At 44.6% G+C, this 16,647-nt stretch overlaps 1 protein-coding gene across 2 annotated transcripts in view; it reads right to left on the bottom strand.

Moving 5' to 3' along the window:
* Nucleotides 1-255: 255 nt before the first annotated feature.
* The window catches only part of BCORL1 (BCL6 corepressor like 1), a 41,195-nt gene continuing 24,803 nt past the window's right edge, over nt 256-16,647 (bottom strand). For both annotated transcript variants that reach the window (XM_032785989.2, XM_075068706.1), the window contains exon 13: nt 256-1,925. In XM_032785989.2, the coding sequence (XP_032641880.1) occupies nt 1,646-1,925 (280 nt within the window). In that variant the 3' untranslated portion in view covers nt 256-1,645. The remainder of the gene's footprint in view (nt 1,926-16,647) is intronic.

Below are 16,647 nucleotides of genomic sequence, written 5' to 3'. Positions count from 1 at the left end.
CTAGGAAAGCACACTGGAAGAGGATGCTACCCTCAGGCAAGCAAGGGGGCAGGGCTGGGCTCTTACTCAGCCGTAACAAAGGGCTGTAGCAGTAGAGCTCACTGAGCAGTGTGCAGATCCCAGGGGACAGGGTCATTTCTCTCACCCCACCCTGTGAGCACAGGAGTTCTCATCCCAAGAACAGTGCTTCCCCCCTGCCACCACCAGTTAACAGGACACGACACACACAGCGATAGAAGAGCCGGGAGGCAGAGGGCCTGATGCAGGTTTTTCTGTACATAAGTGTTTTTTGACACCACAGCCGGTTGTTTATAATAAAACAGAAATCAGAAAGAGCAGCCAGAATACACACCCAAAGGCAATAACCCTCAGCTTAAAAAAGGAACTGTCTGGTCCCAAGGAGGGGGAGGCAGACAAGTGGTGGTCAGGGGAGGCTACAACTGCCCCGGCTGGGACGAAACACAACACAAAGAAAAAACCACCCAACACTCCCACTGCAGGGCAGGACAGGGGAGAGCCAGGAAACAGATTGTCCAGTCCTCAGCATCCTTGTTAGCACCTGTACAATAAAACTGTACCATCTACACAGCGGTGCAGCCCTGCTCTCTGCTCCTGCCAGGGGCAGGCACTTGCCCCTTCAGGCCAGCTCTCTGCAGTAGAACTGCTCCTCTGAACAGAAGAAAGGGGCACAGACGGGTGGAGGAAGGGGCCTGTCTGCATGCAGACACTGCGTCAAGGAGGATGGCCCTCCGGCAGCAGCAGGAGCCCATGAGGATGGGAGGCAGCTGGAGTCCCTGTCTGTGGCTTTAGAATAGCTCTTGGGCTGCAGCTGCCTTTTCAAAGTGGCCCAGAAGAATCCAGAAACAAGTGATGTAAGTGAAATGCATGAGACAGCCAGGCAAGCACCTAGGGGAGACTGAACCCTGGGCTGGAGAACAGCTCTCAGCTGGACTTGCTTTTGGGAAGGGAACAGCCCCAGCAGAAGCTGGTGAGGGAAGGGGCTGCCCACGGGCCCTAGAATTTAACCTGGGGACTGTTGTGAGAGATGGTCCCTTTGCTGCCAGGCCGCAGCGGTTCGGTCACTGGACAGCTAGCTGCTCATGGAAGAGCAGTGTCCTCCGGGCATATCCTGGGAGAGGGGCCAGAAGAAGCCCTCTTCACCACAGCCCGGGGCTCAAATAATCACAGTGATACAGACTCAGCAGAAACCAGAGAAACATTACAAATTAAATAGTAATTAAATAAATACTATGGAAGACATTGGGGGGAGGGCAGCTTGAGAGAGAGGCGCAGTTCTATGGGGGGGGCAGGGCAGAAGCACCCACTGCCCCTCACTTCAGAGCCCATGGTCCTACAGCCAGGAGTGCCCAGCTAAGGTAGCCCAGTGGGGCAGGTCCGAGCTTCCCAGCTGATCTAGAAGGGGACCTGCAGAGAGCTGCATCTGTTGCTGCTCATCAGAAAGGGACTTTGGGAAGTCCTTGGAGACAAGTGGAGTCTCTCCCCAATCGGAGTTCAGGGGCCGCAAGGAGAGAATAAAACAGCCAAAGACTCCAGGCCCCGCTGCTGGCATTGAAAAGGCTGCTTCCCATCAGTCCATCTTATTGCCTCATGACGCAGTCCAATGTGGGGAGAGCTCCAGCCCCCGTCAGCTGCTCCAGGCCTGGAACTCCACTGCTGAGCCCAGGAGCTGCAGTAGCTCTGGCTCGTAGCGCACCAGCTCCACTGTCTCTGCAGGGCCGTGGGGGAGCAGCTCGGGGCTCTCTGGCACCTCCTCCTGGGCCAGCAGCTGGCTTGAGGACACCTGATGCTGGAACTCCACCTTGGGCAGGGTAGCAATTTCAAAGTGTGGGAAGCGAGCCTGGAATATGCGGGAGGAAAGCTTAAGCCTCTTGAGAACGTCAGAGAAGAGAAACCAATTGCAGGGCCTGTGAGAGCAGTAAGAGAGGCACAGGTTAGTGAAGAGGGACCCATTCCACATACCCCCACCAGCACCACAGGGAACAGCCCAACCACACAGATCCAGCACAAGGCAGCTATTAGTTGGTGTCTGCTTATCACATGAAAACTGGCTCCTCTGCATTTATCTAGGATAGAAAGGGAAAAAAGCTGCATAACAAGGGACTTTAATTTGAGTAACATATGCTGGAGGTCTCATGCTGTCAGGACTAAAGCGTCCTTGAAATTTCTAATATTATAGACAACAATTTACTAATTCAAAAAAGCTCTGCAGCTAATACTAGAGAATGCTATGACAGACCTTGACAGAGAGGAACTGATCACTGAACTAAAATTAATGGTAACTTAGGTACAAGTGATAGGACTTGATCACATTTATAACATGCAGGCAGAATAAAGTCCAGATCAGTGCTATATATAGCTGGTGCTTCAAAAAGGGCCAAGCTGACAAAGATGAAAACAATTATGAGCCAAAACTGCTGATAGGAAGAATTTATTCAGAAAAATGTGATTGATCATTAGGAATTGTTTAAGAAAGCTTTATTAGACTCCTAAAAAAACAAACAATTAAGGAAGACGGCAGTATTGGTTTAAAAAAAACTTGAAGTGAAAGCAACTATAAAAAATGAAAAAAAATACGTATAATAAATAGACAGGGAAAGCTGATAGTAACAAATATAAATCAGAAGCTAGGAATTGTAGAAAATTGATAAGGGAAGCAAAGACACAAGGCGAAATCTATGACCAGTAGAGTTAAGGAAAATGAGAGGGAGTTTTAAAAGTATAATAGGAACAAAAAGAATTCTAACAATGGTATTAGTTCATTAACTAGATGGAAATGGAATTATCAATAATAATGCAGAAAAGGCATAAATGTTCAATATTGCTGTTCTGTATTTGGCAAAAAAACAGATGACAATCATATTCTATGATGACACTCCTTCCATTCTGTTTAACATTCTTGAAGGAGGATGTTAAACAGCATCTATTTAAGTTAAACATTTGTAACTCAGTAGGTCTGGATAACTTGCATCCAAGAGTTTTAAAAGAAGAGCTGACTGAGGAGCTCACTGGATTGTTAACGTTGATTTTCAGTAAGTCTTGGAACACCAGGGAAGTTCAAGAAGACTGGAAGAAAGCTAATGTTGTGCCAATATTTTAAAAGGGTAAATGGAATGATTCAGCTAACTACAGGCCTGTCAGTCTGACACTAATCCCCACATGATGGAGTGGCTGCTATGGGATTTGATTAATAAATTAATAAATAAATAAATAATTAAAGGAGGATAATAAAATTAATGCCATTCAACATGGGTTTGTGGAAAATAGATCCTGTTAAACTAACTTGATTCTTTTTCTGATAAGATTACAAGTTTGGTAGATAAATGTAATACTGCTGATACTTAGATTTCTGTAAGGCATTTGACTTGCTACAGTATAACATTTTGATTAAAAACTAGAAAGATTAAAATTAACATGGCACACATTAAATAGATTAAAAGCTGGCAGATGTGTCAAAATGTAATAGTGAACAGGGAATCATCAAGTAGGATGTGTTTCTAGCGGTGTCCTGCACTGATCGGTTCTTGACCCCACACTATTTAACATTTTTATTAATGACCTGAAGGAAACCAAAATCACCACTGATAAAGTTTGCAGATGACACAAAAATTGGGTGAGAGGTAAATTATGAACACAACAGGAAGCGAGATCGGGATCACTTGGTAATCTGGGTGCAAGGAAACAACATGTGTTTTAATATGTTAAAATGTAAATGTATACACCTAGGAACAAGAAATGTAGGACATACTTCCAGGATGGGGACTCCATCTTGCAAAGCAGTGACTCTGAAAAAGATTTGGAAGAGGTGGTGAATAATCTGCTGAACATGAGCTCCCAATGAGACACTGTGCCCAAAAGAGCTAATGTGATTCTGGGATGCATAAACAGGGGAATCTCAAGTAGGAGTACTGAGGTTATTTTACTTTGTATTTGCCACCAGTGTGACTTCTACTGGAATCCTGTGACAAGTTCTGGTGTCCACATCAAAGAGAGATGTTGATAAATTGGAGAGGATTCGGAGAAGAGCCATGAGAATGATGAAAGGATTAGAAAGCATGCCTTTGGATGACAGACTCAAGGAGCTCAATCTATTTATCTTAACAAAAAAGAAGGTTAAGGAGTGACTTGATTATAGTCTATAAATACCTACTTGGGGAACAAATCTTTACCAGTGAGCTCTTCAATACAGCAGAGATAACACAATCCAATGGCTGGAAGTTGAAGCTATATCAATACAGACTGGAAATAAAGTGTACATTTTTAACAAAGAGAGTAATTAACCATTGGAACAACTTACCAAGAGCTGTGGTGGATTCTCCATGAATTACAATTTTAAAATCCAGACTGGATGTTTTTCTAGAAGATCTGCTCTAAGAATTATCTGGGGGCAGTTCTATGGCCTGTGTCATACAGTACATCAGATTAGAGGATCACAATGGTCCTTTCTGGCCTTGGAATCTATGAGGTTAGAGCCTCCCCTACAAAGCCACATTGAACAACACATCCCCCACAATGCCAGGGCTCAAGAATTCAGGCCTGCCTTGATCCTGTCTTGTCCTGGGATTTGGAGCCCATTGCAGAAGGAAGAAGCCATTGGCTAGACTGGCTGGTGAAACTGACACCTTGCTGGACAAGTGCGTTTCATGGCCTAATTTCCACTGGAGCACTCACATGCTGGACCCCTGTGCTCCCCTCGGGCTTGAACTGGTTCCCTCCTGTTCCAGGCCAACTCACAGAGTCAAGGAAGGGGAGGGGCAGTCCCCCCGCACACCTTCTGGATGCCCCCAAATGTACCTGTTCATTCTCACACTCCCTCTTCCTGAGACAGATGCCCAAGACTTTCCCACTCTGGAAGTGCAGTCACTCCATGCCCTGCATGATTGCAGAGCTTGACACCCCTCCGGACCTCTCTCCCCACAAAGGAACAGGTCTTATTGCACATCCCTAGGTCCCCAAGCCCCACGTGGAATGATCCCGAGTGACTGGCTTTCATGCACCTGGGACCTGCTGATTCTGTGTTCTCCCTGCAAAGTAAAAGCAGTAGCATACTACCTTAAAATGCTCACAACAGGCACCACAGCAACTCTTCTCCCTGCACAGGCTCACCCAAGCCTATTGGCTAGTGTGAACTGGACCAGGAAGGTGCATCTCACAAGCAGCTCTGCAAATCAGCCACCTCAGATGCTTGTGACCAAGTTGCACAGCAGTGCTCCCTGCCCCCAGCTCCAAGGGCAGATCTAGGATTGTCAGCAAGAGTGTGACGCTGATCTCAGTAACTGATGTGATCCCTACGGATGTCACATCCCAAACCAGGCAGTGCTTTCAGGATTAGAGCCAACAGCTGCTTTAAAGGGAGAGCCTGCTAGGAAAGCACAGCTCTGTTTAAGCATTTGGTCCCTGCAGAGTTACCTGCAACCTCCCAGATTCCTATAACACACAGGATTTCCAGTCAGTCAGTCTCTCTCTGCATTGGTTCCCTTTGGTTACTCTGCACTGCGGCTCTTTGGGAACCCATGAGTAGTCAAGGGCCAATGGCTATGACAGTGAATCTCTCTGGCAAGGGATGGCTATACCCCAGCAGCTGTGAAATAACCTTAAGTCTCATCAATTCCTCATGGTACTTTCCCCTTCTAACCACTTGGGGGGCGGCGAGCCAGTCAGGTCCTTCTGAAGCAGGCACTGCCTAGAGTGGATGAGGAGATATGGAGCAGTGTCATGGAAGCCCTAAATAGCTCATGATCCCCTGAAGGTAAATGCTGAGCAGAAAGGATCTCCCATGAGAAGGGCCTCTGAGGATGGATATGAAATTGCCCAACATGAGACCTCGTAGTACAACTGCCTCCTTGCTGGACCCTCAGGGGCAGCTGAGTAGCAGAGCATGATCAATGAAAGACTGCCAACAGCAGCAGCCCAGACATGTGATGTGTCTGCACAGCCAGAAGATCACTGACCTTGATCCAGTCCTGTCTATGAACTATTCCCAGGCCAGAAACTAGAATGATAGGGATCCAGGCCTGGAGGACTCCAGATTAACCCAGAGCTGTTTTGTCACAGTCAGTGTGTAAAGTCAGAAAGGATCACCTAGTCTGACCTCCTGTATATAACAAGCCACCAACACCACCCAGCATCCACACTGAACCCAACAACTGAGATGAGACCAAAAGTGTCTCAGCCCACAGGAGACTAGACTGTTATGTGCTACAGGTAGAGAACGAGGGAACAAGGCATACCGTATCTGAGGCCCCTGCTCTGGCAGGGAGATGATTAAGTGAGAGATACTCAGATAATCCAGGCAAGTGACTCACACTCCCACACACTGCAGAGCAAGGCAAAATGCCCCAAAGTCACTGCCAATCTGACTTGGCAGAAAATTCCTTCCCAGCCACCTATAGGTATACCAGGATCTAGCTGATTGCCAGACTTTAGTAAGGCATTTTATACGGTCTCACATGATATTCTTATCAATAAACTAGGCAAATACAACTTAGATGGGGCTACTATAAGGTGGGTGCATAACTGGCTGGATAACCATACTCAGAAAGTAGTTATTAAACAGTTGCCATCCTGCTGGACAAGTTATAACAAGTGGTTCCGCAAGGGTCTGATTTTGGCCGGGCTCTGTTCAATATCTTCATTCAATGACTTAGATATTGCATGAAACTACGCTTATTAAAGTTTGCAGATGATACCAAACGGGGAGATTGCAACTGCTTTGGAGATAGGGTCACAATTTCAAAATGATTGGACAAACTGGAGAAAATAGTCGAGTAAACAGGATGAAGTTAATAAAGACAAATGCAAAGTGTTCCACTTAGGAAGAAGCAATCAGTTTACACATACAGAATGGAAGAGACGTCTAGGAAGGAGCTATGGCAGAAAGGGCATCTAGGCAATACAGTGGACCACAGCCTAAATAGAGTCAAAGTGTGATGCTGTGCAAAAAAAATCAAAACGTGATTTGGTATGCAGTTAACTGATGTGTTGTGAGTGCAACACAAAGAAGTCATTCTTCACTCTTACTCGTGCGGCTGGTTAGCCTCAACTGGCGATATTGTCTGCCAGTTCTGGGCACCCGCCACTTCAAGAAAGACTTTGGAGAAATTGGAGAGGGTCCAGAGAAGAGCAACAAGAATGATTAAAGGTCTAGAGAACATGACCTACGAAGGAAGGCTGAAAGAACTGGGTTTGTTTAGTTCGGAAAAGAGAAGACCGAGGGTACATGATAGCAGTTTTCAGGTATCTAAAAGGGTGTCACAAGGAGGAGGGAGAAAACTTGTTCATCTTAGCCCCTAAGGATAGAAGAAGCAGCAATGGCCTTAAACTGCAGCAAGGAAGGTTTAGGTTGGACATTAGGAAAAAGTTCCTAACTGTCAGGGTGGTTAAACACTGGAACAAATTGCCTATGGAGGTTGTAGAATCTCCATCTCTGGAGATATTTAGGAGTAGGTTATATAAATGTCTATCAGGGACAGTCTAGACAGTATTTGGACCTGCCATGAGGGCAGGGGACTGGACTCGATGACCTCTCAAGGTCCCTTCCAGTCCTAAAAATCTATGAATCTGATCATGTGAGCAAGAACCAGCCAGCCAAGCACCTGAAAGAGAGAATGCTCAGTGCCACCTCAGAGCACTGGTCCACTCCATCCTATGTCCCATCTCCAGCCAAGGCCATCCCTGATGCTTTAAAGGAAAGAGATTTTAAAAACAGACAGAATACATGGACAGGGAAGAGAGAGAATCCCTTTCTGATCCCTGAAGATGGTTGTCTGAAGCCCTGAAGCATGAACTTTTAGAAACATAAAATAATCTAGAAGGGACCCCCCATTCCGCAGGGCTACTAAGCCCATCCCCCACCATCAAAAGCAACCCCATCATACAATCTGACTGAGAAATTTGTCCCACTCTCCCTCTCAAAACTAACTAAGTTGTTTGGCCCCACAACTTGTACTGGAAGGCTGTTTCCGAACCTTGTTATTCAGATAGTTAGAAACCTCCTTCTAATTTCCAGCCCAAATTTGTTCATGGTCAGTTTATACCCATTTGTTCTTGTGCCAACAGCATCCTTTATCTTAAAGAGCTCTTCTCCCACCCTGGTATTTACCTTCCTGATGTATTTACAGAGAGCAAACAGATCCCCTCTCTGTCTTCTTACAGATAGGCTAAATAAGCCAAGCTCTTCCCATCTCCTCTTGTAAGATAAGCCCTCCATTCCCCTGGTCTTTTCTGCACCTGTTCCAGTCTAAATTCATCTTTCTTAATCATGAGTGACTGGAATTGTACACAGAATTTCAATAGCATTAATACTTCCCAATCTCCACTAGAAATGCCTTGTCTGATACATCCTAGGATCACATTTGCCTTTTTTACAGCTGTATCACATTGGTGGCTCATAGTCATCCTGACTGACCCATTCATCCAGATCTCTCTCCATCTCTGCCATTTCCAACTGATGAGCCACAGCTTGTACCAGAAATTCTTATTATTAGACCCTAAGTGCACTGAATTTCATCCCATTTCTGTCACTCCCATCTTCAAGTTTATTCAGATCTTCCTGTATAATGTTCTGATCCTCCTCTGTACTGACGATGCCTCCCACATTTGTATCATCAGCAAACGTCATTAGCACACTCCTGCTTTTTGTGCCAAGCTCGTTAATAAAAATATTGACTAAGATTGGTCCCAAGGCCAATCCTTGAGGAGCTCCACTAGTAACCTCCCTCCTGTCCAATAATTCACCTTTCACAACAACCTGTTGCCTTCTTCCATTTAGCCAGTTCCTTATCCACCTTACAATGCTTGTATTCTCCATAATGTATTTAATAATTTCACATGTGGTACTGTGCCAAATGATTTACTGAAGTACAAGTATATTAGATCTGCTGCACTTCCCTCCTCTAAAATAATCAGTTATTGTCTCAAAGAAGGAAGTCAGGTTACCCTGGCATGATCTACCTTTGGTAAAACTATGTTGCCTCACATCCTCTCTACCGTTTAACTCCACGAATGTAATTATCCTTTCCTTCACAATGTGTTCTAAAGCCTTGTATGACTAAAAAGTACGTTATTAACCAGATCACATCCCCCCACTTCTTAAACAGAGGTACAATGTTAGCTATTCTCCAGTCATATGGTAACACCCCTGAATAGACCGGTGAGGTCATTAATGTCTAATGATGGCTTCTTGAATGAGGGCCTGGCCCATACTTGTGTGGCTGGTAATTTAACCTCCCACAGGCAAGAATTAACCTTCATCAATCCAAGACCTGGAATTAGGTCCTAATCTCCCTCACAAACCCATATGAAATGGCCCATACTGCACACTTCCTTGCTGCTGCTATGGTCAACTTTGGTACATGTATTGTCATGTCCCCTTGGACACACATACGTAAGACAGACTGGTCACTTCCAGCAATCGAACATACTGAAACAGACAATAGCAAACTAGCCACACCATCTTGTCTCTGACAGTACCCATGGCAAGATGCTAGAGGGTGGTTTAAAAACCCATGGTGGTTTCTCTCTCATTAAGGAGCCAGACTCAGTGCATGGGAAAGTTTACTGGGTTTACCGAAGTGGTGTGAGCACTGGGATGCAATGGTGTGACCCCAAACTTGCTTCATCACATGGGTCTCATTACCATCAAACTCCTCCCTCACTTTAATTGCAAGAGGGTGCTAGCAGCTGGTCTAAAGAGAAGTGCTCCAGCTAGGTATTAGCAGTTGATGATATTGGGAAACTGTCTGCCAGTTGCTTTGAGAGAAGACACAGCTACAGCACTAGTTTGTGACAGTGGTCTCTAACACTGCATTGGAACTGAAACAGAACAAAAGCAAGCCAGCAATCAGCATGTGAGCGAAGATCTGGTTGGCCTGCCAGCAGTAAAAATAAATGCACACATGCTTGGGACACTGGAAAATCCAGCTGTCAGCAGTGGTCCAGCTCTGGTGATGGCAAGAGAATGCTTGGCACTCGGTCATTCCCAGGCACAGGCATCAGTAACTTACACTTATAGGGAGTAGAAAAAAATCCTGAGAAACTCCAACTGCACTCTGTGTTGGGTGAAGGTCCAAGTTGCACCCATAAACACTCTGAAGTCAGGGAAGCCCAAAGTTGGCACTGAGCTCACCTCAGTCACTGCCCAGCTTTCGAGGCTGTCAGAACAGCTGTATGATATACTGCACTATCAAAGAAATAGTATGTGCATGTCTTTAAGCCTCTATCATAATGCCTTAATACATGAGGGCTGGCATCCTCTGATTTCTGGCTGCTAACTGTCCAGCCTTAATGAGCCCTGTGTTTTCTGATGGAACTTCCCAGGTCTACAAAAAGGAAGAAAGGATGCTCCCATGAACCTTGTGAAATCCATTGTGGGAGCTCATTCTGCTGCAGCCCTTAAGAACTATCCTTACAAGATAGGCAGGGATCGAGGAGGCCCAGTTTTCCTCTTGTTCCAAAGAGGAAAGTCAGTCTGGAATTCACTGGGCTCCTCCTCAGTAGACCTACTCCAGGTGGTGCTTTGAAGCTGCACAGGGACTTATCCAGGAAGGTCTCAGGCCCAGTATTTGATACGAATTGCTGGCCCAGCACACAGACTTGATTTCAGGTGGGGAAATCGATGGCAGCTAGAAGGAAGGTCAAACCAGGCACGATTCAGCTTCTATCTTATTTTGAAATAAAACATCAAAAACTAGGGTCTCCGTCAGATATAGGGTTATGTGCATAAAAACTATGTATCAAATTATTTGCAGCACATAATGACCTATGTGCATACCATGGCATGTGGTGAAAAGACTTCAATGTAAGCTCTTTTGGACTTGTCATGCTGTGTCCTCAGGTAACAGCTAGCACACAAGGGCAGTCTCTGGGCAAGAGCAAACAATGTAGATGCCAAAAACTTCACCAGCTGAATTGTACTGGTTGCTCCTTCACAGCTGCTGGAGACCTCCCTCCTCCAAATGTAGCATGATGTCCAAGTGCCACATTCACACCAGCTGCAGTCCTCCATGCGGTGCTTCTCAGCAAAGTATAGTCATACATTGCATATACAAACTATACATGTACTGGACTGTATTGTGTCCATGTGGATCTGAGAAACTCCGCCTCGACCGGACAAGCTGGGAGGGAATGCGGACCGGGTACCAAAGGAAAGCTGGGCTAGTGCCCCTCCCAATTTTTGTTATGACGCATCAAGAAAAGCTGAAGCGTCCATTGTCGCCCACCAGAGTTTTTATTTCTACTTGATTTTAAGCATGAGAAATTCAGATCCTGTCTAGACTGATGGACTAAAGAACTCGTGCACTGGTGAAATCACAAGAGTTAAGAGAATAAATGCTGAGCAATTAAAGGAAAAGAGTTTTTACATCTTATAACAAAAATTGTACTATAACTAAATCAGTTTACAAACTGGTTTAGTTTAACTGATGCCAAGCCCCTTGTGTGGGCACTAAGCTAAAGTAACTTTCAGGCCTCTCAAATCTATTTCAGAACATCTATACTTGGGGACTGCACCACTCAACTATATCAGGGCCTAACTGATTTAATTAAACAGTACAGTGTGAGTGTGAGTGTGTGAGTGTAAACAAGGCTTAAGAGAAAAAACTAGCAAGAAAACCCTCACGTTCCAGCCCTTCCTTTAAGTCAAAGAAACAGAGACAATGCAGCAAGATAAACCCAATTTTTTAAACACTCCTTTGCATGGTCACTGGCAGTTAAAGCATGCACAAAAACGAGGGGCAACTGTTATGAAGATCTACATTGTCTCATTTTGGCATCAGAGTGGGTGAAGCTCAGAATATGGCGGCCTAGGGGAAATACCACCACTTATTTCTGCCTCCTCTCTGTCCTCTGCAAACTGGCACTGGACACAGTTCCCTGTCAAAATTACTTAAACTGGAGCCTTTCAGCTTTGCAATTGAAAGTTAAACACTAAACACTGCACCTGAAATGTCTGTCTGCTGTAACAGCGACCCACTCAGTGATGAGCAATGCTAAGGGCTTCTGACTATCTAACCTACCCATGAGCACAAGTCCATTAAGACAGTAGGACTATGTAAACATTCACATTTTTCCAGCAGGCAGGGACCGAAAGAGGAGTGATCATTTTTGTTGCCTTTTTGATTGATTTTTTTTGCAGTTTAAGCAAAATATTATAGTTCTATCAATAGCAGTCATGAAGAGTTTGAAAGAAAAGTCCTTTTCGAATCAAAAGCTAAGGTTTGCAAGTCAAGGTGCATGCCATGAACTCAGAGGCAGGAAAATCCACCTATTACCACATCGCTGTGCTCCAGAATCTCAGCTGAACAATATTTCTAAGAGTACATTTATGCTAGAACATAAAAATGGCCATACTTGGTCTGACCAATGCTCCATAGAACCCAGTATCCTATTGCTGACCGTGGCCAGTGCCAGATGCTTTAGAGGAAATGAACAGAACAGAACAATTTGGAGTGATCCACAACCTGTTGTCCAGGCCCAGCTTCTAGCAGTTGGTGGTTTAAAAAAACCCAGAGCATGGGATTGGGTTCGTAACTATCTTGGCTAATAGCCATTGAAGAACCTATACTCCATGAAATCATCTAATTCTTTTTGAACCCAGTTATAGGTTTGGCCTTTACAATATCCCATGGCAATGAGTTCCCCAGGTTAACGTATGTTATGTTTTAATCCTGCTCTTTATTAATTTCATTGGGTGACCTCTAGATTCTTGTGTGATGTGAAGAGGTAAATAATACTCTCATTCACTTTCTCCACAGCATTCATGATTGTATAGACTTTTATCAAATCCCCCCTAGTCATCTCTTTTCCAAGCTGAACAGTTCCAGTCTTTTTAATCTCTCCCTCTATGGAAAATATTCCATATCCCTAATCATTTTTGTTGCCTTCTCTATACCCTAATATATCTTTTTTGAGATGAGGCAACCACATCTGCATGCAATATTCAAGATGTGGGTGTACCATGGACTTATACAGAAGCATTATGATATTTTCTGTTTTATTATCTAAACCTTTCCTAATAGTTCCTGACACTGTTAGCTTTTTTGACTGCCGCTGCACATTGACCGGATGTTTTCAGAGAACTACCCACAATGACTCTTTCTTGAGTGGTAACAGCTAATTTGGACCCCATCATTTTATATGTATAGTTGGGACTGTGTTTTCCAATGTGCACTACTTTGCATTTATCAACATTGAACTTCATCTGCCATTTTGTTTCCCAGTCACCCAGTTTTATGAAACTCCCATGTAACTCTTCGCTCTCAGCTTTGGACTTAACTATCTTGAGTAATTTTGTATCTTCTGCAAACTTTGACACCTCACTGTTCACCCCCTTTTTACAGATCATTTCTGAATATGTTGAGCAGCACAGGTCCCAGTACAGATCTTTGAGGGAACCTGCTATTTCCATTTCTCCACTGTGAAAACTGATCATTTATTACTACTCTTTGTTTCCTATCTTTTAAGCAGTTACTGATCCAGGAGAGAATCTTCCCTTTTACCCCATGACTGCTTAGTTTAAGAGCCTTTGGTGAGGGACCTTGTCAAAGGCTTATGGAAAGTCCAAGGGTACTGTATCCATTGGATCACACTTGTCCACATGGTTGTTGACCCCCCTCAAAGAATTTTAATAGATTAGTGAGGTGTGATTTCCCTTTCCAAAAGCCTTGTTGACTCTTCCCCAATACATCATGTTCATCTCTGGGTCTGATAATTCTGTTCCACACTATACTTTCAACCACTTTGCCTGGTACTAAAGGTAGCTTTATTAGCCTGTAATTGCCAGGATTGTCTCTGGAGTCTTTTTTTAAAAAAATCAGTGTTACATTAGTTACCCTCCTGTCATCTGGTACAAACGCTGACTTAAGACATAAATTACATATGACAGCTAGTACAGTAGTTCTGCGATTTCGTATTTGAGTTCCTTCACAACTCTTGGACGAATACCATCTGGTCCTGGTGACTTACTACTGTTTAATTTATCAGTTTGTTCCAAAACCTCCTCTATTGACACCTCAATGTGGGACAGTTCCTTAGATTTATCACCTAGAAAGAATGTTTCATGTGTAGGGATCTCCCACATATCCTCTTCAGTGAAGACCGATGCAAAGAATTCATTTAGCTTCTGAACAACAGCTTTGTCTTCCTTGAGTGCTCTTTTAGCACCTCCATCATCCAGTGGCCCCACTGTTTGGCAGACTTCCTCCTTTTGATGTACTTAATTTATTTATTGCTGTTAGTTTGTGTGTCCTTAGCTGGTTGCTCTTTGAAGTCTTTCTTGGCCTGCTTTATTATACTTTTACACTTGATTGCAAGAGTTTATGCTCCTTTCCATTTTCCTCAGTAGGATCTGACTTCCAGTTTTTAAAAGATGTCTTTTTGCCTCTAACTGCCTCTTTTACTCTGCTGTTTAGCCATGGAAGCTGGAGATGCAATACCCAACTTGAGTAGATGAATATGCACTAGCTCTTATTGAGGTTGTGCACTAAAAATAGCACGGTAGCCACGGCAGAAGGGGCAGCTGCTCATGCTAGCTCCCCAGAGTACAATCCCATACATCCTAACTACATATTCAAATGGTTAGCCTAAGCTGCTAGAGCTACACTGTTAACATGTTTATCTACCTGAGCTGGGAACTACATCTCCAGCTGTAGCGTGGACGTACCCTTAGAAGTTGACCATTATCTTTGAAAATTCATGGCGAACAGGAGAGGTCCCAGAGGACTGGAAGAAAGCAAATATAGTACCTATCTTTAAGAAAGGGAAAAAGGAGGATCCAGGGAACTACAGACCAATCAGTCTCACCTCAATCCCTGGAAAAATCATGGAGCAGGTGCTGAAGGAATCCATCCTGAAACACTTAGAGGAAAACAAGGTGATCAGAAGCAGTCAGCATGGATTCACCAAGGGTAAATCATGCCTGACCAACCTGATTGCTTTCTACGATGAGATGACTGGACTTGTGGATGGGGGCAAAGCTGTTGATGTTGTATACCTTGACTTTAGTAAGGCTTTTGACACGGTTTCCCACAGCATTCTCATCAGCAAACTAAGGAAGTATGGGTTGGAGGAATGGACTGTGAAGTGGATAGAAAATTGGTTGAATCAACGGGCTCAGCGGGTAGGTATCAATGGCACACTCTCTAGTTGGCAACCAGTAACAAGTGGTGTGCCCCAGGGGTCTGTCTTAGGGCCCGTTCTATTCAATGTCTTCATTAATGATCTTGATGATGGGATAGCTTGCACATTAAGTAAATTTGCAGATGACACCAAGTTGGGGGGAGTGGTGGACACGCTGGAGGGCAGGGATAGGATTCAGGGAGACTTAGACAAATTGGAGAAGTGGGCCACAAGAAACCTCATGAAGTTCAACAAGGACAAGTGCAAAGTCCTGCACTTAGGACAGAAAAACCCCATGCACTGCTACAGGCTGGGGACTGTTTGGCTAAGTAGCAGTGCTGAAGAAAAGGATCTTGGGGTTACGGTAGATGGAAAGTTGAACATGAGCCTACAGTGTGCTCTTGTAGCCAAAAAGGCTAATAGCATACTGGGCTGTATTAGTAGGAGTGTTGCCAGCAGATCGAGGGATGTGATTATTCCCCTCTATTCGGCACTGGTGAGGCCGCATCTGGAATATTGTGTCCAGTTTTGGGCGCCACACTACAAAAAGGACGTGGAACAATTGGAGAGAGTCCAGCGGAGGGCAACAAAAATGATTAGAGGACTGGAGCACATGACTTATGAAGAGAGACTGAAGGAACTGGGCTTATTTAGCCTGCAGAAGAGAAGACTAAGGGGGGATTTGATAGCAACCTTCAACTACTTGAAGGGGTGCTCCAAGGAGGAGGGAGCTAGGCTGTTCTCAGTGGTGACGGAGGACAGAACAAGGAGCAATGGTTTGAAGTTGCAGTTGCGGAAGTCGAGGCTGGATATTAGAAAAAACTTTCTGACTAGGAGAGTGGTGAAGTATTGGAATGGGTTACCTAGGGAGGTGGTAGAATCTCCATCTTTAGAGCTATTTAAGGTCCGGCTAGACCGCACCCTGGCTGGGATTATTTAGGGAAAGTGGTCCTGCCTTTAGCAGGGGGTTGGACTAGATGACCTCGTGAGGTCCCTTCCAACCTTTTGATTCTATGATTCTATGATTCTAGGTTGGAATGGTTCATTCATCTCAAGGGGAAATTAGCACTGAAGCCTAACAAAATGGTAGTGTTCATATTAACTCATTTACTCCTGATCGTTTTAACTGAAACCATACTTATCCTACAATTTGAAGCAATCTCCCAGGTGCCAAGTGGCCCACCTGTCCTCTCCTCACCTGCCCTTGCATACATATGGGGTGCAGCTACATGGCGTTAACACAAAAAAATCTGCAGCATATTGAAAAGAATCCAGGACCCACACTGGAGAATTCAGGTTCAGTTTGCTATGACAGATGCCTTGCTTCTCAGAGAAGCATAGTTTCAACCATAACTAGGGAGCCTTGACTGAGCCGTGTGTTAACGCTTTTTGTCTTTAGAGTGCTTTACATACATCAACTGAGCCTCAACCCCGCTACCCACCCACACACAGTGAAGTAGGCACTGGCCCCATTTCATGGATGGAGAAGAAAAAGAGGAATACTCAAAATTTCAG

Source organism: Chelonoidis abingdonii, chromosome 8 (assembly GCF_003597395.2).
Source record: "Chelonoidis abingdonii isolate Lonesome George chromosome 8, CheloAbing_2.0, whole genome shotgun sequence".
In the NCBI taxonomy this organism is placed as follows: Eukaryota; Metazoa; Chordata; order Testudines; family Testudinidae; genus Chelonoidis; species Chelonoidis abingdonii.
Note: the sequence above shows the minus strand (reverse complement) of the source record. Positions and strands in the feature narration are given on the sequence as shown.